Raw genomic sequence first — 20,946 nt, forward strand, 5'->3', positions numbered from 1 at the left:
GGCAGAGATGATCAGTTTCACTGACTTTAAATGCACCAGGTGATCCTCGAGGAGGTCGACGTTGAACTAAAGCGTTTTCGAATGGGTCCAGGCCATTTATAGGAGGAAAATTACCACCACTGACACAAGTGGAAGGGAAAATGTGTGAGTACCGTCTGGAGGGTTCCATTTTCTCGACCAACAACCGGAAGACCTTTAGTCAGGTACCGTTGACGATTGTTCGGGCGATTAGAAGGGACGACGAACGCATTCGAGGTAAAACCGATTTTGATGCACTTACCAGGACCGACTAATGCCACGTTAATTGCCCTCGAGGATCTCGGTGCTTAATTGTAGAATACTAGATAGGGGAAAGTGCATTTTTTATCATTTTCGTTGATATTTTAATTTTTTAATTAACAGATATGGAAGATAATTTTAATTGCACCTATCTGCTAATGCAGTTTAATGCACTTGCTTGCACGGCTGTTCCGAAGCGCCTGAAGACACGCAACTTTGTTGAGAGCGTGCTGCGGTATTGCATACATTAAGGGAGCACGAACTTCATTAAATATGCATTTTTCGAATGCTTTTTTATCATCTCTGTTGATATTTTAATTTTTTAATTACGGGATATGGAACATAATTTTAATTGCAACTATCCGCTAATGCAGTTTAATGCACTTGGTTGCATGGCATGTTTGAAGCGCCTGAAGACACGCAACTTTGTTCAGAGCGTGGTCCGGTGTTGCATACATTCAGGGAGCGCGAACTTTAATATTTTATAGATCTAAATATTCATTAAACGTTGAGATTGAATATCTTTCATTCACTTTATGCGAAAATTGCAAATTACGTGCAAAAGACATTTACCATAAAAGATATTTAAATGTTTAATAAATAAAATTATTCCCATATCATCCTAGATCACCAAATTTTTAACTGGTCCTATTTCACTAAACCTCCCCCTGATACCTTTATCCCTCAAAAAGAACAATATTCCTTTCCAGTAACCCTAACAATACTCCAAAAAAACCCTCCACGCCCATCGACCATTTAAATTCCCTCGCTGACCTAGCGACCATACCTTCTCGCAGGTACCAGGATCGAGCAGGGTTGGAGTTCCCCAAAAATTTTCGACGAAACGAATAAAAAGGAGGGAAGAGAGCGGAGAGGAAGGAGGAAGTCGGGCACACCTGAGCCGGATTCCTGCTAGGCATTAACCTGGACGATGGAAGGGGCTTGGGCCAGCATAACAAGAGACTCGATGAAAAAGAGAGGGGCCTAGAAGGACGCGGAGGTGGAGAGAAGGCCCGACAGCGGAGGCTGCGGTTAGAAAGCCTTAAGTCGGATCCACAGTGTCCTGGCGGTATTCGCGGTGGCCGCATACCACCTGACCATCAACGCTGAACCATACACACAACCTGTCCGGCATGCATGGTAGCCGCGTACTCACAGTGCCGTACGCTTGACCGACTGGTACCAGTACGGTACCAGTTGCCCTGCAGCTTGCCAGCTGCACGAGTCGCGCGTGCTTCGAGCAATACGTTCATCCAAGTTCGCGACGTTTGTTTTGGTGGACTGGTAAATGGTCCGGTTGACGAAGAAACTGGGAAATCGCTTGGTTGGGGACTCGGAGGACTTTCGACAGTATTTCGAGACGGAGGTACGTGTGCATCGTGAACTTGAAGTAGTGGTAGCGGGTTTGATAGACATCAAGATTGAACTTGAATTTCTGATAGATCAACGAGATACCAAGGATTTTAGGGCGTAAGGGACATTGAGTGATAAATTCGAATTAATGTGACATTGGGTGGCTACAATAGGGAATGGTACCTCGAGGATCTGATTCGTTTGAATCCGGTGCCATGGGTGTTCTATATTTTCGAAGGAATTTATTGAAGGGGTTTGGGAGGATGTTAGGATGTAAAGAGCGTTCGAGTGATAAGCTTGAATTAGTGTGACGTTGGGCGGTTGGAACAGGGAATGGTACCTCGAAGACCTGCTCGATTTGGGCCTGATACTTCTTTGAAATTTATAACTCTTGTGGTGTAATATATAAATCTCTGCATGTTTTACTATACGATGTTTGCAATTTAAATCACGATTTCAATCGGTGCTGATCATTATACTCGCTAGATTTGGGTGTGTCAGAAAAACTTTCGCATCTTGGAAACTCCTGAATACAATTCATGGAAGATTCTCGCCTACCGTGAACCGTAAAATCGATGACGTTTGTATCCGAATAACTTCTCGGACCATCGACGGAATTCCAAGCTACCATTGTAAAACGTTCACCGGCATGAGATCACGGTTGATCGCGTTACGTAACAGCTTCTTCTGTCAAAAATCTTCTGTTTCGGTGCTTGCACGTGCAACTTTCGATGCACGATTTAAGAGAGTTAGAAAGTGCAACGGGACCATTATTCCGACTTCTTTCTTCCTTTCTATTATTACGATTCGCGTGCACATCGGAGTGTGCCCACGCGTGTTAGAACGGTCAGCTCTTTGGATAATTCCCGCTCGCGTGAGACTAATTCGCGTGCCTTTCGTGTCTCCTTGTATCCGGAAAAAAATTAACCCTTTTATTTACCGATCGAAACTCCGAGTGGTCGTTTCTATTAGATTGTTGCAAGTGAAGTCAGCAATTCTGAATCACTGCTTGATATAAATGTCAACCAGTCATTCTGTATTCAAAATATTGATGAAAGGTCAGGGTAGCTATATTTTTCGTGCTTGAAACTTTAAATTAACGCGACACAGGTATTATTTTCTGACACGGAGTAGTTGGAGTGGCTTCGCAAAGCGTATACCGTCGCGAAGGCGTTAAAATTCCGGAGTTTAAAGAGGATAACAGGAAAACGACAGGGAACAGATGCAGATAAGATAGTTCCAAACGATTTGCATCGCTTTTCGTAAGCTTCGCTAAACCAACACTGTGGTTGCGCAACCACGAGCTCTCTACTCGGTGTCTAGAACGTTGCTTCACGTGGTCCCCGACAATCAAGCAGACTTGGAAAAACTGGAACAAGGAAAGTTACGCAATACGTAAACACTAGGCAAAACGCGATCGTGCTGTCATCGTTTGACGTAAAGTCGGCGACTGATTCCAGCTAAACAAATGTTAACATTAACCACGAAGCTTCTATCATAATTTCATTTCCCTAATTTAGATTCGATAAGTCTGAAAATTTATAAAAAAAAAAAAAAATATAAGAAAAGGGAGTTAAAAGTCGAGATAAACAACAAACAGTGAAGTGCAAAAACAAGGTTCGGGAACAAAGTACCAGGTATAATAACATGATTATGCGGTGCATACGATCGCGTGTGTTCACCAATTGCCACGACGACGCATGGGTGACGCGAGCACCGGTGTCGTAGGTGCTGTTACACGCACGTGTGTGTTCCCATTACGAACACACCGCGAGCCCACTTGCCTGTCCATTCATGGTGAGGACGTCGAGGTGCAGAATCACAGTCGTTCAATCTCTATATTCGAGTCGAAAAATAGGAAAGAATTTTAAATTTCTATGAAACCAAAGTTGTCGTAACATTTACCTCTCTTTTAATCCCCTCGACAAAAGCTGTACAATACCAGCTACCGGTGACGATGCACTTCGTAATGCACCGTTAAAGGGTGTGTTCCAGCATTCTTTGGATGATTATTGGATAGAAGGTCACCTGTTCTAGCAGAGATTTAATGAACGTCTCGCTTGAATACCTGGACGTATATAACACGATAGTGACTGTAATCTGGATTTAACAAGATTACATAGGTAGAATAAATACAAGAAAGCGCTCGTTCCATTTTACCTAACTATCCGAGGGTTAACAGAAGTTTATCCGTGAAATGTTATTAATTATGAAAGGCTAACGCGAAGAATTTTTCTGATATTTTCCAGGTGACCGTGAAAGAAGAATTGGAGAGGAGAAACGAGACAGAAAGATCGAAAAGAGGCGCGGCCGTTGGTTGCGGCAGGTCACGAGGAACGAGTCTTAAGATGGCCTACATTATCCGGTCTTATCGGTGAGAGAAACGGTTGGTCGCCGAGAGAAGAGGAACCAAAGAGGTGGGCAGACCACGTGGCTGGAGAAACGGTCGAGATAATAGCCGGACAGGGTGAAAAATGGGACAAGCCTGGTGCAAGGAGAAGTCCACCAAGGCTCAGGACTCAAAGTCCCCTTTGGACCGGGTCTTTGTACGCTGTGCCCATCGGGTATGTTCAAAATCACGAGAGAGAAGTATCTCAAAATACCACTTATTTCGTATCAATTTGAATATGGACCCCGATTCCTCTAATTAAACGCTGTAACAAGTTCAGAAAAGGAGTAGAAGCAAGCTGACCCGTTTTCTAACGTGTTTCGTAGGTGAATAAAATTTTCATAGTCTCTCAAAGGGTTGTGTTGATATGGCTGCAGTTTCATCGGGAAAATCGAATTCAATTATTCCGTGCTTCGAGAGAGGCTATCAAAGAACATCGAACGAAGTATATATTTTTATGGGTGCTTCGATTCGATTAAATACCATTCACTCGCCATGGGTGTTTTAACGGCGCGCTGGGTTTAGATAGAGAAGAAGCTGGTCGAAAATGGTTCGGTGAATGGAATTGACGGCTCAAGGCAACTTCTCCGATTGTACATGACATCACGAATAATTTTGTCCTTTACATGTACATATGTGTACGGCAAGACTTTCATGAATTTCTGTCGTAAACAAATTCAGGAGTAGGGTATAATAAACTTTTCAAATTTTACTAATTATTTGTAATAAATACTATTTTTTTTCAATGTACGAAAGTCTCGCGTTTAGAAATTTCAGTATCTAACGGGAAATATTTTAGAGGTCCGGGTCATCGTTGACCCAGCAGGATGGGTTAATGAATGAACCGATTTACATGGAGGAATGTAAACAAGTAGTTGGAAGGGAAGTTACGCGTGGTTCGCGTGAACTTATCGTCATGCATCAGCCACGAGTGCCACGCTAATTTGGAATCCGAGACACGCAGATACGCGTGTAATTGCTAATTAACCGAGTGACAGTCCCTCGCTGCACGATATACGCGTACACGTGACGGGACTCCCCGTTCGCGAAAACTCGGCCAACTTATGAAAACGAGCTTCCCCCTCCCCGATGAAAATTCGCTTTTATTTCAATAATGAATTCTACTTCGGTAACTGGATTCCTGAATTCGTAAAAGTTTGCTTTCCTAATTGGATCTTTTAAAAAAGTACCAATCTTAAGTTTCTTTTTTAAAGGAGGACAGTATTCTATTTCAATAATCGGATAACTAGATTTTTAATTTGATAGAATTCTACTTTGCTGATTGGATTCTGCGAACATGTCGCTATTTTTTTAGGAAAATTCATAATTCATTCAATAATTTTGACAAGTTGAGAAATAATTTTCTATTCTGCTTTGGTAATTGGATCCAATTCATTTTCTTATCATTGAAACTTTTCTATTTTAATCAATGACTCTAAATCTTCGATAACTTTGATAAACAGATCCTTTGAAGAGATACCGATATTTAAATTTTATTTTAACGAAAAATTTTACCCGATAATTAAATTCTTAATCCGATGAAATTTTGCTTCGTTAACTGGAACCTTTGAAAATGTGACCTCATTTTCCCAATAACAATTTTTTATTTCTTTTCATAATTAATTTCACTTTGATAACTCTTCAAACATTCTTTAGATCTATTAACTTCAATGATTTATCAATTAAACTCAAAAATTTCATCAAAATATCGAATAAATTTAAAATTGCTCTCAGCTTTTGTAACATGATTGCAGAAGCATGCTGGATTTTGTACAAAGTACAATATTGCTGCTTTCTAAGGTGGTTAAAGATACCCTCTCAAAAGCATCTAAGCGTTTATCCATGCCTCACGCGAAAATCCTTACCCGTCGTGATTTAATAACGATTAAATCTCTAATGCAAGAGTAACGAGCACGCTAATGAACCGGTGCGTGCGACGATTCATCCTATTACGTAAACGATCGCTGGATAGAAGGGGATAATGGGCCGACTGCGAACGAAAAGTAATTAATTATCACGTGTGTCGCTTTGATTAGCGGTTACGAAGGGGTTAACCTCGATTTTATCCAAATGATACAGCTAGTGTTAATATTACACAGATTATGATAAATTCTTCTTTTTTTTTCAAAAAAGAATAGCGTACAAAATTAAATATCAACTGAAAACTTTTCTTATTTTACTTTAAAGTATTTAATTAAAAAATAAGGTGTTGAAAATAGTAGCTTGACTCTCAAGCCATCTCCTTTTACCGAGATTAAAAGGAACACACTTTTGTTTTTGTTACCGTTGCAAGAGAGGAAAATTATTCGTGTTCTGGCATACAGAGAAAGAGAACGAAACGACTAATAAACATGTACCGGCCTCGATTTTTCCTCGTTCGTCGTCGTCGGCTGTTGCACAACCGTAAATCCTTGACGGGGCCGCGTTTTCTCATTTAGCGCCGCTGTAAGTTCGCGCCGCGTCTAATTAATCCTGTACAGTTCTAAAAACGATCCGTGATCTATGGATCGCCACCTGTTCCATGTCACCTGGTTAACTACAACGCGTTTCTTTTCTTCTTTTTCTAACGCCGTTGGTTGAAATATTACTGTTTCCTTAGTTTCATTAACCCTTTCATTGTCAATGGCGCCATTAAACGCGTAATTACCATTCGACAGAAATCGAAGTAACTGCTTAATAATTATTACAATTGAAACTAAGAAACAGGTTCGTTCTACCGTTATTAAACGATTTGAAAAATAATATAGGTCAATGATTATTCAAGCAATTGAAATCGTGGAAGGAAATTGTTCAAACAAATAAGGAACTGCAACAATGAAGAACACAATGAACCTTGTAATCAGAAATGGCAGGTTATCTCACCGTTTAAAAGCCTCGTATTGTAAGAGTTACTTGCTCGTGATAGCTCGTAATTATTTTCCCTCCCTGGAAAACATTAAATTCCCATTGCAGCAGCATTGTTTTCATTCCACTTTTATCTTGTTTCCTGATAAAAGAGCGTAGAAAATGGTAAATTTGATGGAAAGACGTTTCAGGATTTTCTTAGACGCGAAACGGTGTATTTGCATAGAATCAACTAGGCAGCTGATGATGCTTGTTTCAACAACAAATCGGTTTAGTAAACGGCTATATTTTTAGCGTGTCTGTTGATGTGTCTCCGCGAAGCGTCGCAGCTTGCGCGATTCATTAGTCATTCTTATATAATTTGCACTTAACGTTGCTCGCAGATGTTGCACACTGAGAAAAAGTGCTGCTCGCTTTAAAGGTTAATTGCGACGGTGTACGTATCCTACGAAATAGAAACGCTAATGTTTTCCTTGGGATTCTTTAATCGGATCGCGCGATTAAAGAGGATCTCTCGTTTATCTAACAATTTGTTAGATATTTAATTTAATTTAATTTAATTTAATTTAATTTAATTTAATTTAATTTAATTTAATTGAAAATGGTCGAAGTCTATCTCTTAAAATTACCATGAAATTTTGGGTCGTTTTTTTCCGAAGTTTTCCGTAATCTGTAACGCAATAACTATTCAGCTCCGTTCCGGCCGGTTCGATTCATCGCCAGATACAAGCGTGAATCAGCGTTGTGCAAAGCGTGCGAGTTTTCCTAAGTGCGCTTACACCTGTGCGCACCTAAGGTGTGAATCTCGGATGCGATAAGGACGTTGACGAATACCGGAAACGGGCGCAGCCCGAAACGATCGACGCTTCTATATTTCTAACGAACTAATATCTTTCGAAATTATATCTCTCGTACAATTCCATTCGCTATTGAGCACAAATGCTCGATGCTAAAAAATAATATTTGCTAATACAATTAACGCTTTATTAACGCTTTGACTGTCATCGAGGTCATGGTAACTCGTCCTAGTAATCTCATTCAAGTAAATAATTAAAAACTAATGCAATCAGAGAATTCTGAAGAATTTTAAATAAATTCTAAATTTTTCAATTTTTCTAAAATTCTAATTATACTAGTTTCTAATATTTTTTGCAATCTATGTTGTGTCATAGTCGTGCTAGGTACGGCCATTTCTACTTTGCTAACGTATTAACGATGCTCTGTTAATCGCTCGAAGTAGACTGTGCCTCTATGCAAATATTAAATCCCAAGGCGATGGTGGTGAATCACGATCAGCTTGGTAAACATACAAGTTCACAAATTAACGATTGCACGGGTTTTTACTAAGTCAAGGTTGTAAACCAGGAAACGAACAGATAAAAATGTTAAAAACCAACTACTGTGAAATGTACATTTAAATATGTAAACTATTCATTACTCGTTGCTTTCAACAATTTTAAGCGATTCATTGAATTTTAGAGTATGAAAGGGAGCAATTAATTGCTCATAAATTTGCATGGAACGCAAATGAATGAACGGAGATGAATAGAAATCATTGAACGAGAGATTTTTTGATCGACAATTTTCTAATTAGCGTAAGAACGATGCTGAATGCTCGAAGAAAGGAACGGTCGAGCTGCGATTACGTAACGCAAGGTAACTCAAGCTGGCTTAACAATAAAATAGCTTTTTAACTTGCCACTATGACGATCGGTTACGTTCTTCACGTGTAAGAAGGAACGAGGACATGATAGATATACAGGATGATACAGAATCAGTGTAGCAAAATTTATTTAAAATTACTTTTAAAATCGTTCCTTTAAACTATTCGACGGATTCAGGAGCGTGAACGTCGCGGTTATGGTTAAGGTACGGTTATTGCTCACCGGTAGAGAACTATGAAATATTCAGAAAGAGGGAAGGTTCTCGGTGCGGTCGGTATGAATATAATTTCAAGTATTGTCCCGCAAAAATTGATTCCTTCACGCGTGCCGGCGTCCCTCTAATAAATATGAAAAATTAAATCCGCCAGCGAGCCGTCGTTGTACGCCGGCACCGGTGAAATTAAATTGGACTTACAGGTGGCATTGACGGACACGAGCCCGGGAGATGATTTAAATTTTAAAGCAGTCCCACGTGGCTGTCACGAAGTTTGAATGCGAACAGTGGTTCCCATGTCACGTCAAATCATATCATTTTTAGAATTTCATTGGATCGTTCAATTATAATAGGAGGAAAAATTTATTTAAATTTTTTTTAAAGAATGTTAACGATATAACTTGTCTCAGAGTGATTCGTGGATCGGGAACACGTGGACAGGAAGAGACGGGATGGTGTTCGTCGAAGGATTACGCAACTCTCGGTGCACCACACGTTGCTATCCTCAACGGGTTGCATAATTCCCTTTTGTATCCGCACGGTCACGAAAACACGCGAGCTCGCAGCTCGTAACTGCATCAACGTCGTTCGACCTTTAGAGAATTTTCACCTTCTCGAGCGCGATGGAAAAGCGCGGTTCTCCGCGTGCGCATCGAAATGTTTCGCAATTCCAGATTCATTAGAAAATTTCTAAATTTTTTCTTTTTCAGATCTACCCTGGTTTAAAGGAGGAGGGCTCGGTTCTCGGTGGCGCCACGCAGAGGGTGACGAGGTGGGTGTCCGTTTAGGAAAAGAAAAAAAAAAAACTAAAATGGATGCATGTGTAATTAAGGGAAGGAGTGGCTTGTTCGAGAGCTTTATCGGTGGCGGGTAACAGGATTTAAGTGTCGTTTTTAAGAGGCCTCGGCCGCCTGGAAAGTTGCCCGCGCCACGGCCAGAATTGCACTGCTGTTAATAACAGTCGGCCACGACGTACGAGCCGAGATAATAAGAATCTCGAACAGCTCGACCCGTTCTCCATTAATTGCTCCCGCTTTTATTCCCCTTTCGGTTCGCGTTTCACGCCGAAAGATTCGTTTCGCTACACGTGCTCAAGTACACCGTGTATTTTCTTTTTTAAACATCGTACACACAACTCTCTTCGATACAATTTCGTACAGAATGGGAAACGTTTGGTTCTCTACGGCCATTTGCATGCATCTATGGAAATAGAAAGTTTGGAAAAAATATAGAGCACGGCAAATCAGATAAAACGTTCCCCTATCAATTTGTTCTATTTGTATTTGGAAGAGAGTTATTAAAATCGCTTTGTACAAACGATCCGTCCGGATAACGAACGTTTTGTGGATAAAATTGATACCATCGATCGAACAGCCCAAGTACTGGCTCGGCCAGATGAACTTTCGCAAACGGAAATAATTTTTAAATCGGAGGAAAAATTGTTTGAAATCTTCATCCTTTTATTTTCATAACGATAACATTGATTTTTAACGACGATTCGATAGGAGGGATTAACCGGTAGAAAAGAAATCGCGATAATCGAATCGAGGGATAAAAGAAATGTTTGCAAATGTCGTTTGGAAATATTGCGAGATATTATACCTTCCGGGACGTTTGCGTTCGCCCCCTTAACAGCGCCTTTGAATTAGCCGCTGTTATTCCAGTTTCCTGGGGAAACATCAAATATTGACCAATTAGTCGCGTCCCCAGTTACATCTTAAATTACCTCCTACTTGCGGTGTAACCTGCAGAAACGTGCGATTCTAGTAATTAGCAACGGTGACGGTGTTATCGACCGGTGCGGATAATTCGCGAGTAACTATAGTCGAAGTAATGAGTTTTAGCTGCTCAAGGGTATCAGGGGCGGACCAGCAATCGGAAGCCGGGGAAAATTTCAACTAAATTTACGAGAAAAAATATGAAACGTCGAGTATTGACCTGTTCCAATATCGCGGCGCATCGTTCGAAGCGTTGGAATATTTTCAATTCTTTGCCGTGCCAACGAAAAATCTGCCGTGTACGCTCGAAAGCTCAAGCGGCCGTGCTTATTAGCCTCATTTGCTTTTTACTCGAGACGTTAACGATCTGCGCATCGAGTTCTTTTCAGAAACGCGCGAGAGGACACTTCAGTTAACGAAGCAACGCTCCGTTGCTTTTCTCCGCGAGGCCACGAATTGCGGATAAAATTACGATTTTCCGCTGCTCAAAGACATCTCTGTAACCGCAACTTTCGGTTAACGTAATCCTTCGAATCGTCAATTGTCAAAATTCGCGAAAATTTCATCTCTCATTCTCAGCGAAGAAATAAATCTCTTAAATTAACCCTTTCGATTTCCCCTCGATGTCTATGTACGAAGTATCTTTTCTTTTTTCTGCGTCGATTAATCAAGAAACGTAAATATGGAAACGCAATTACCCGTAGAAACGGGGCATTTCTCCTTGGTCGCAATTACATTTTCGAGGGGAATGTCGCCGCGGAAAGAGAATCAGAAGGGATTAATCGAACCGCGTGTTCGATGGAGGCATTCGTTCCACGTCGGAAATCGGTTTTCAATGGCGTTTAACAGGCCAGACCCTTTACCGGCATCGTCATTTCCGCGAATATTTCCGCGCGTGTAATCAGACCGTCCTGCCTCGATTCGTTCCGCTTTAAAAAGTACTTCGACACCGGCGAAAGGAAAGGAAGAAATAGAAATAAAACGGTGAAGCAGAGAAAAATAAGACTGTGTATAATTTGGAAATATGTATGTTAACTAATGATGTCGCCAACCAGCAGGACGGGCGTTTGAATAGTACGAAAGATGGATCTAGAAAGGAATATCACGAATCAAGATCTCGATCGCGTGACAACTTTGTTTCCCATATAGAGTCAGCTTTTAGGTCTACTGTCTCCGAATCCGCTCGATGATATAGCGTGGGTCGCCTTTGGTTTAGGTTTCACACCTACGCCATGTTTCAACGATTCCTTTTTAAGGCGAGGATCGTGGTCGCAGCTGACCAAAAATAAATATCATTCTTTTCTCTCTCTTCTCTTCCAGTTTCGTTTTACACCGTGTGATACAATGATTTTTGAAAGAAAAATTTTTATTTCCAGCAAAACATTGTCTCGAAGATAAAAATTTTATATTTTCCGCCCCGGAAACGAATTTCCATTTCCTTTACAACCGCACTATTGTTTTTTAGTACCTTGTACGGTTGTCACAGGGAAACATTGGACATTCTTTTCCTTTTTCCTTTTTTTCTTTCAATTTCTCCGACGCGGAACATCGTTATTCACGATCCGAGTCAAACGCAATATCGCGCTGTGACCTTAGCGAAGAGCAACAACGTTGTTCTTATATAATTTAGAATCGAGAGAGAAAACGAGGTATCGGCTTTTCTTCCTGTCATTTTTCAAAAACGAAACGGAATGTTTTAAGGGGACAAAAATGCTCGGATGCAAAGCGTGATCTGCGGAGGATAGGAATTCTCTGATTCGATTTCGAAATCCCTGGATTATGGATGATTCACTTTCGAATTCGACACCGATTGCTTAGCGATACAACGAGTCCCCTGCCGTGTGCACAATCACGATCCGGTTGTTTCGCATTCCGTACGCGAATCTCATCACGTGTAAGCCCAGGTGTACGTACAGTAACGTGTTTATACAGCGGAGTTTACGAGCATCCAGCTATTTTCGGTGAACTTTCAACTTTTCTCGTTTTCGTCGACCTTTCCGTCCCACGTCATTCCACGTTACCGTAGTCCTCTATTTTTTCTCTCATTTTTTTTTAACGTTCGTTGAAATCAACAGGATTTCTGAAAACGTCGCAACAAGAGCATAACGTAACTTTGATAACGCGTTTCGTCGCAATGGTTTTACGATTCTCCGGTAAAGTGCATTAATAATGACCGGGAACGACTAGCCAATGAGAAATACGATATTGATGGTGTGCAGCCAGCGAAATAATGCGTTTCAACGTTACCAGTTTGCAATATGATGTGTACCGATGCACGAGTTGCGATTCTCTCGGTTTCCTGTGTACTCGCCTCCTGTTCACGGTAAATAAGTAAACGCCAAGCTATTATTGTGTGTACCGTATCGAAAATCGAATAAATTTTGAAGGGAAACGATAAAATATTGACTGGTTGAAGAGACAGGGAGGATGGAGGGTGGATAAAATTCGGGAAATATGGAAAGATTTGGTAAACGATGGTTAGAAAGTAACAACGATAGGAAATGGTGTCTACGTATGTATGTACATATATCGATTGTAGAAAGTCGAAAAAGAAATGAAAGAGCGTTTAAAGACGAAAGATGTAAGAACGAAGGAAGGAACAGAGAGATGTTTTTATTTTGATCAATTGTATCGTCGTATTATCCAGTCGTTCGAACGGAAAGAATTTTGCAAGCACGAGGCAGGGAGGGTCGAGGGGCAAAAACGTTAATCGATGGAATTCCACGATTTTCGTCGATATTCCCGAATCGTTCGCGTGCGTCTCAGCACTTTCAGCAAGAAGTTAAAAGGAACTTTCGTATAAAAGGAAGAGACCCCGTACGGGGAGAAATTCCAGTAACGTTTCGTATCCACCAAGAGTTATGGCTCGAGGGACGCGAAGAAACACGGCATGCATTTGCGAGTAACCGTATAATAGAGCTGCATTGTGGCGATGCCAAATAATTTCGATGGGTCAGGAGGAAATTTTCGAAATACAAAGATTGCACCTGAATTGTCGGCAAACTACGAGGATCGCGAATAAATTTCATGAAAAGATTGAAATATTAATTGTTTCAAAAATAATGAATTTAAATATTACACTTTTTACCCGCGTATGTAAAAATACAAAATATTCCAGCGACTTTAGCATTGCATATTTCGACGAAGAAATATTCGATACACATCTCCAATCTACTATTGCATTATTCATATTCCCTACTCATCAATGTTCCTTTTCCCTCTGTTTCTAATTTTTACTTTTGAATTTGCACTAAACCGCGGACATTCGTGCCCAATGGCATATCGAAATATGCAAAATACATGCAAACGTGTGTTACGTACATCGGAATAATACCGAACGAACAAGATAAGCGAAATATCTACGTGAAATGCATAAAAATCGAGATGCAAAGGTGATTGTAAAAAAAAATCAATTCAACTAATTAAACTCTCCTTACTAATAAATTGTAAGTAATTAAAAAGAAATGAAATCTACTTACCCCTTGTTGCAGGTCATCCTCGACGCCATGTACGCGTATGTACGGGTTGATTTTCCAATTGATTTCAGTTCAGAGATCGGTTACGCTGGATCACCGCCGAGGGAGGTGCTCACCAGAGGTAGAAGCATAGATTCCGTGGACAGACCTTTTCATCCGAGCGACTGGGTGGACGTGAACCTCGAGGTACCGAGCACACCTAGGGGTAGCCCTGTGCTCACGAATTTAACCGTCGACACGAGCCTCCACCCAACGTCCACTGGTAAACTGGAAATTTATCGTTAACCCGTATTACTAGCCGTGTCCTTAACGAGCAGCGAACCGATCTAACGCGACGCGTTCACCGATAAGGACTGCGACTCGTTTGTGTATCGTGTACCATAGACGCTCGAATTTTGTAAACAGCCACGAGCTGTTCTGTTTCCGATTTCGACCGAAGCTATGTACGCGTCTGGTTTCCACGCCGAACACTTTCCTACGTTTCGTGTACACGCGTTTCGTTTATTTATGTACATCGAAACACGAAATCAAATTTTTCTTTCTATATTTTGAAACGCTGATTGCCGTCGTTTTCTTAATTTTATTTTTATGAATTAAGCTTCTTCTTCAGATTCGAACTTGAAGAACGAAACACCGATTCCACCCCCGAGACGGAGAAAGAAGAACAAGGGTAGACCGTTGCCGCCGAAACCGGACGAGGCGACGGAAAACTCGTCGAGCAATTCGAAAGGAAACGAGACGAACGAGGAGCCGTTGTACTCTTCGGTGAAGTCGCCGAAAAGCAGCGGGGACGAGCAAGACGAAGAGACCGGGAAGCAGCGATGCTCGAACGATGGAAGAAGAACGAAGGAGATTTACGAACACAAGGTTCGACGAAATTTCCATTGTAAATTCCGACTCGATATTCAAACGGTGTATTTACCGTGGTGCAAAACGGGCCGCGATTGGGCAAACAACAGGGGGAAGGGGGTTATAGATTCGTTCCGTCGAATCTGTGAAACAAATATTCAGCGGCATTAAAAAATATTTACGAATAGGATTCACCAATCAGACTCGACTCGTTCGTTACTCTGCATGGTTACGTTTGAAGGGTGAGACAGATCGAGGAGAAATCTCTTTTCGTTATTTATATTCGGATTGCACTGTTCTTTTTTCATTTTCTTGCATATTACACCCTTCCGGGAACAGGTAAATGGGACCGGAAGGATAATATCGAGCGACGTGGTATCGGGTAAAAGGACCTCCCGCATCGAGGAGAAGAAGAGCCAAAGGTCGTTCGAAAGCAACCATTTAAGTATACCCGAAAATGACGAATACGAAAGATTCGCGAGCAACAGGACGAGCAAGGATTCGTCGACTCCTAATCGCGAGGAGAAAATGAAAGAATCGTCGAGTAACGCGAGGGCGAAAAACTATAGCACCGTAAGTCTGCCAAATTACGACGAGTTAGACGTGGCCAGACACCGGACGATGGAAATCGAGGAGGCTGAGAAAGGGAAAAAGAAGCCACGAAGACCTGTCAGGAGCAGCACAGGATCGCTTCCGGCTGCATCCTACCTCTCGCCTTTTTCCGAGGTACAAAGCTTTTCTTCTATTCTATCCGTGGCTGGTTTCAGGAATCGAGAATATTTCGAATTCTATACCTGTAGTTAAATATTTTACTTTGGTAGAAGTTAACGTTCAAAGTTCGCGAAAGCCAAGCTTCGGTTCTTGCGTCGCGTCGCGGCAAATTAACCGTGAACGGTGCGAAGTTTCGCAGTAGCGAAAGGGTTTAGCCGTCCCTTTCGCCGCAAGAAACGCGATCACTCGGATAAAGCACGAATTTATTCTAATCCCCCAGAAAACGAGCGTGCGACTAGAGGACTACATCTCGAGCCAAGGTAGCCCCGATAACCTATCGGCGTATCAGCTCCTGCAGAAGCTGAATTGCGGCCAGGAGGAGGCTTTCGTGAAGTACGAAACTGCGAGTAAATCGCAGGATTGGGATTTCGGTGACATCGGTAATTGCGAATTGAATCACCAGGAACCGCCGTCTCCCTTCGAGGTATCGTCTAAATAATCGATACTTAATTGGGAAATCGTTAACAAACGATATAAAACGAATAATTTCACAGCGCCTAGTCGTTCGATTTTTCAGGTGATTATAAGGGTCGAGGATGAAAATATTCGCGAGCAGGTGGACGAGGACGTGGTCGATTTCTCCGGAGAGAACGAAAGAAAATCTCCAGCCGATCCGGATGTTTCCAATTCGTCGATTTGCTCAGAGAAGGCCGAAGCTTTCGGGAAAGCGTCGCCGGTAGTTGGCGAGGTAGAATATTCAGAAGTGGATCCAAATAGGTCGGTAGAGATTAGGTATGGTCTGTGTTCAAGGGATTAAGCGGGTTTAATAGGAGAGTCCAGATGCCAAGCGATGTAAATCCATATTCCGCTGCTTTTACCGTTCTGTATAATTTTCTACCCGCTGATACGCTTGAACGATTACTTCGATTACTCCGTTAACTTCCAATTTCTATCGACGATTGATATTTCTTGTAGATCTCAAACGAGGCATTTCGATCCACCCACGCTGGTGGACAGTTGCAGAGTTTCGTTAGCTCACAATTCATCAATGTCGAAAGAACCATTTTTTCTTGACGAGAAGAAACATCGTTCAGCTTTAGGTAAAATTTAAATTCAACCCCTGAGTCTGAAAACAACCCCCCATCCACTAGATCCTTCTTTCCACTTCGAAACTATTCACCCAGGTGACTGCTGAAAAGTATACGCCTCAATTTCCCAGATACGATCGGAGGATCCTGTATGAACGGTACCATATTCACCAGGAGTTTGTCAATCGAGAGCGAGCCAAACGAGGACGCATGCGAGACGAAGGATCTGCAGACAGGACTGATCAGAAGCATCTCGGAAGAATCGCTACCGAAAGAGATGCTGGAGGAGCAGCAACTGGATCAGCTGTTCGACGAGAAACTAGCGAAGGATGTACATAACAAGCTGAAGAAGAGCCTCGACTGGAAAACGAAGACGCCACCACCTAGTCCCGAGTCCAAGACCAGATCCGAACCCATGGATCTCGATCATTCGACGTTGCTGAAAGTTCTGAAAGAAGAGGCAGCCGAGGAGAGTAATCTAAGCTCCATGACACCCAGTCTGACCGAGTTAGAAGCAGCTCTGTCCGACATGTTGGAGAAGGAAGAATGTCAGGAAGGATTCATCGACGAAAAGAATTCAGCTGAAAGTGTTAGGAGCTCGGCGCAAGAATGCAAAGGAAAGGACGATGCTCCGGTGTGTTTGGGTCAGATTCTGAAGGAGAGAAAAGCAGCGACGGGAAGGAAAGTGTCGTTCTGTTCGTGGGAAGAGGCTGTGGCACAGTCAGGGAGCAGGAGCGATTGGGAATTCACTGAACGTCCGGTGGATTTAGATAAGAGGACCGTTTCTCATCCTAACGACGATCCAAGGGACTCGATCGGAGATGGTGTCGCGTGTCCCATGGATCTTCCGCCGGAAAAACCGAGCAGGCTGAACAGAAGCTTGGATGACAGCATCCTGGAGATGCCTACACCTCCGAAAAGAAGAAACAGGAGTCTGCAATTGGCGAAGAAGGACGCGTTAGTGGAAGAAAATGGTTCTGCCTATTTTAATGATAGGCTTATCTGATTTTCTATACCAGGGACGTTCGACGTTGAAAATAAAAATAAGACGATCTGTTATAAATTTCTATTTTATTTTATTTTCTTCATGTGAACGAGAATTTTTCCACCTCACTCGAGGTTTTCTTCGAAAAAGAGAGATAAAACTTTCTAACGAACTTGCTGCTTTCGAAGAATCGACGGGTGCATCGTGTCCCCCCCACGAAAATCATGAAACTTTGTTCGAAAACTTTTCGAGCAATGGGGATCGCTACTTATCCTCGTTCGCGCCTTTACCTCGAATTATATTTCTCAAAAAACTTAACGATGTTTGATTAGAATTTTTTTTTTCTGTATATATTTATTTGTTAGTTCTTAAATCTTGTTGACGATGTTTGTTGCGTTCTTGACGGTAACGCGACACGAAGTGCGATTTAAAAATGTAGGAACGTTAAGTGAAAATCGTGAATGAAACCTTCGATTAGAAGCTTGTATTAGTTTCAGTGATCGAGTGATTATTCGAAACTATTACGACGAGCAGGTTGTTCGACGATTTGCAACTTGGACTGCTCGATTGCTCTCCACGTGTACGATCTATCGATACCCAGCGACTTCGTTCGACGAATGTCTGGCGTGTTCCATTTACGACCAGCTACTCGAGCTGAAGCCCGTAATGAAAGCTGTTCATTGAAATTGCCGCGAATATAATTCGTATCAAAATGCAATCGATTAATTGCACGTTCCTTCGAGCGATGTATTTCATTGTTTAAAAAAAATTGTAACATTAATTAACAAACGGATTCGAAATTTCATTGAAATTACGAAAGAATAAAGGATCTATTAAAAAAAATATGTACAATTGTTCTTCTTGAGATTTATAAAAATTTCAGAAGGGGTTGATTTTCAAATAAATTAAAAAGATAAACGCATCGATTTGCGAGAAAATCAGCCCCTTAGGCTGTTCCTCCTCGATCTTTACCCCCCGTCTTCCTGAAAGTTTGATTTAATGCCGTCTCGAAAGAAGCCCTAAAAATAATTTCGTCCCGGGAAGAAGTTTCCCCGGTGGCGGCTAGCGATGGAAACGCGGCGTTATCGCGATCAGATACTCGTCGCGAATATATACGAGCGTCGTACGACGAGCCGACGCGACGTCGGTTCTTCGGGGTCAGCGTTTGGAATTCAGCGAGCAGCTTGTCCCGAAGAAAAAGCGGAACGTGATTGGATACCGTTCGAAAGATGAAGTTTCTCGCCGTCCTGTCGATGGAACGAGGAAAAACGAGATGAAAATTCTGAACCGAACGTGTTATAAAATTTCCATCCAACAATTGCACCCTCGTCCATTCGGCAACTTTTTAGGAAAATCAATTATAAATAAAAGCGAAGAAAATAATGTGAAATACTAAATTGAATAAATTTCGATCAGAACCGTGCACGTTTCTCGGACTGAATAATCTTACTAGCGATATCCACATAGACCCGTACGATATTTGTTTTGATCCGGGCGTCGTCGAAGGAATAATCCTACAAACTCGCGTGCTCTTCAACGTTCGGATTATTTCAGGTCAGTTTCACGCGAACGTTCGTCGCGTTAAGACGATGAAATAAATAGTGTCACGATCTATCTGGGTTCGAGCCTTTGTCCTCGCGTTAGTTATCAGAGTATCGCGTTAATTGTACCGTGATGGCGTCGCGAATGTTTGCGAAACTAATTAGATAACGATTTGAAAGACTATTAGGATTATTAGTGTCTATTTTTTTTCAATCTAACGAGTCGACTTGACCTAGACCTGACCTGACCTATCCATCTTGCTTTAACCGGTGCTGTTCAATCGATCATGGCTGATAGAAGGTAAGTGACATTAAGATTCTACGTTCTACATACACTACTATAAGTTCTACGTAGCTGTCTACACCATACGTCCGATTTCTATCATTCGTGTTGCTTACTATACATATTCTGCGTAGATACCTGTATTTTACATAAGATTCTACGTAGATTCCTACCTAGCTTTCTATATTCTAAATGTACACGTTACATCACGAAATTGATACGTTCTACGCGAGACGTGGAAATTTCGCTGGATAAATGATGAAACGCGATTCGGTTCACGTCAATCCAGCCGAAATTTCTTCGTAGTCCTGGCAAGTTTGAAAGTGGGACAGCACGTCGAAGTCACAGGAGTTGTGCAAGTCATCCCCGAACGAAGGGTGGCAACTGGCGGTAATCTCGAAAATTTCCCCTCTTCGATCGCGCGTATCGAAAGGTCTGCTTAATGAAACACGAAATAATTAGACCGAACAACAAGCATTCAATCTTCCCGTTCTCTATTTTCCTCCTCCTTCGCTTCGGTTATCCTTCGAGTGATTAAGCTTGTCTTACCGAACGAGTAAAGATAGTTATAAAAATAATAGGTAAATCGAAACTCGGCTGGGAAAGAAATAACTATGGTAATTGATGAAAGTTGATAAATCAAGGTTCATTTTATATCTGTTTAGATGAAATCGTTAGCTCGTGACGACTGTATCGGATACTCGGATCAATTTACCTAATTAGAATTCTTATATAACGTTTCATTTTAATAAAAGCGTTTTGCATAACGTGTGATATTTTCTAGGAGATCCGATTACATATAACGAAAGGATTCATTCTTCGTTCGTTTGTCACGAATCACGGTTTACCCGAACTTGAATTATTGAAATTCCATTAAATTTCAGTTTGATACACGCTCCAATTCTCTTTGTCGTCGTTTACGTTTCGCGTTAGACAGAGAAAACGGTCGCTTTACGCGTTGAAAATATTCCAGTGAATTTTCAAAGGTTCGAAACGAAAGGTAAACGTGGTTCGTTACACGTCCATGTGCGACAATTTTTGATAAAGTCGATATTTATAGGATTATCCGAACAAACTCGAACGCCATGCCATACGGATTGGAATAAAAATGAAACTTTTATTAGAAATATCGGGATACTTTTCGATATCTGGACAACTATGATATGATCCAATCGAAGGGGGTTTAATAAATTTCAAATTATTTCTTGTTAATTCCGTTTAGCTGGAAAATTATCCGACGGTTATTTCCGGAATTTCATGGAATTTCGTTGCGCGAAATTGTTTCTGGGAAAGAGTGGCGATCGCCGGAGAAACCGATAAACTTGTAAAATCCGACGTTCTTGGTATTCTGTGAAATTAGCGCGAACGGATTATAGGTTCGGTCTGTTCGTGACACTCCTATTAGTATCGTGGAAAAGGGGAAACGAGGGAAAATCGCAGTTCCTTTCTTCTTCTTTCTTTTCCCCTTTCGAGCTAAGAAAGTGGAAGGTGGACGTGTGGTCGAACTCTCTGCTGCTTCGCTAAATCTTATTATCACCGGCTCGACAGCCTC

At 41.6% G+C, this 20,946-nt stretch overlaps 2 protein-coding genes across 3 annotated transcripts in view; one reads left to right on the forward strand and one right to left on the reverse strand.

The window, feature by feature from the left end:
- Positions 1 to 14,025, reverse strand: part of LOC114882774 (phytanoyl-CoA dioxygenase domain-containing protein 1 homolog) — a 30,932-nt gene extending 16,907 nt beyond the window's left edge. Inside the window, exon 1 of the mRNA XM_029199794.2 lies at positions 13,941 to 14,025. The gene's annotated coding sequence lies outside the window, so the exon portion shown is untranslated. The remainder of the gene's footprint in view (positions 1 to 13,940) is intronic.
- Positions 1,341 to 18,371, forward strand: LOC114882771. Of its 2 annotated transcripts, none has more exons than XM_029199787.2 (10): positions 1,341 to 1,645; positions 3,882 to 4,196; positions 9,454 to 9,515; positions 14,009 to 14,199; positions 14,548 to 14,804; positions 15,126 to 15,512; positions 15,778 to 15,981; positions 16,075 to 16,289; positions 16,473 to 16,597; positions 16,717 to 18,371. In XM_029199787.2, the coding sequence occupies exons 2-10, from the start codon at positions 4,107 to 4,109 to the stop codon at positions 17,589 to 17,591; spliced, it is 2,406 nt and encodes an 801-aa protein (XP_029055620.1). In that variant the 5' UTR covers positions 1,341 to 1,645; positions 3,882 to 4,106; the 3' UTR covers positions 17,592 to 18,371. The 2 variants fall into 2 exon arrangements, with proteins under 2 accessions (XP_029055620.1, XP_029055621.1); XM_029199788.2 differs by having other exon boundaries at positions 1,342 to 1,645; positions 16,075 to 16,274.
- The last annotated feature ends 2,575 nt before the right edge of the window (positions 18,372 to 20,946 follow it).

Source organism: Osmia bicornis, chromosome 5 (genome assembly GCF_907164935.1).
Source record: "Osmia bicornis bicornis chromosome 5, iOsmBic2.1, whole genome shotgun sequence".
Taxonomy (NCBI): domain Eukaryota; kingdom Metazoa; phylum Arthropoda; class Insecta; order Hymenoptera; family Megachilidae; genus Osmia; species Osmia bicornis.

What these genes read in the sequence shown, in the direction of transcription:
- LOC114882771 (XM_029199787.2), top strand. Translation starts at nt 4,107, where the DNA reads ATGGGACAAGCCTGGTGCAAGGAGAAGTCCACCAAGGCTCAGGACTCA. An exon ending in GCCACGCAGAGGGTGACGAG is followed by an intron (nt 9,516 to 14,008) that starts GTGGGTGTCCGT and finishes AATTGATTTCAG; the next exon opens with TTCAGAGATCGGTTACGCTG. An exon ending in AATAGGTCGGTAGAGATTAG is followed by an intron (nt 16,290 to 16,472) that starts GTATGGTCTGTG and finishes TATTTCTTGTAG; the next exon opens with ATCTCAAACGAGGCATTTCG.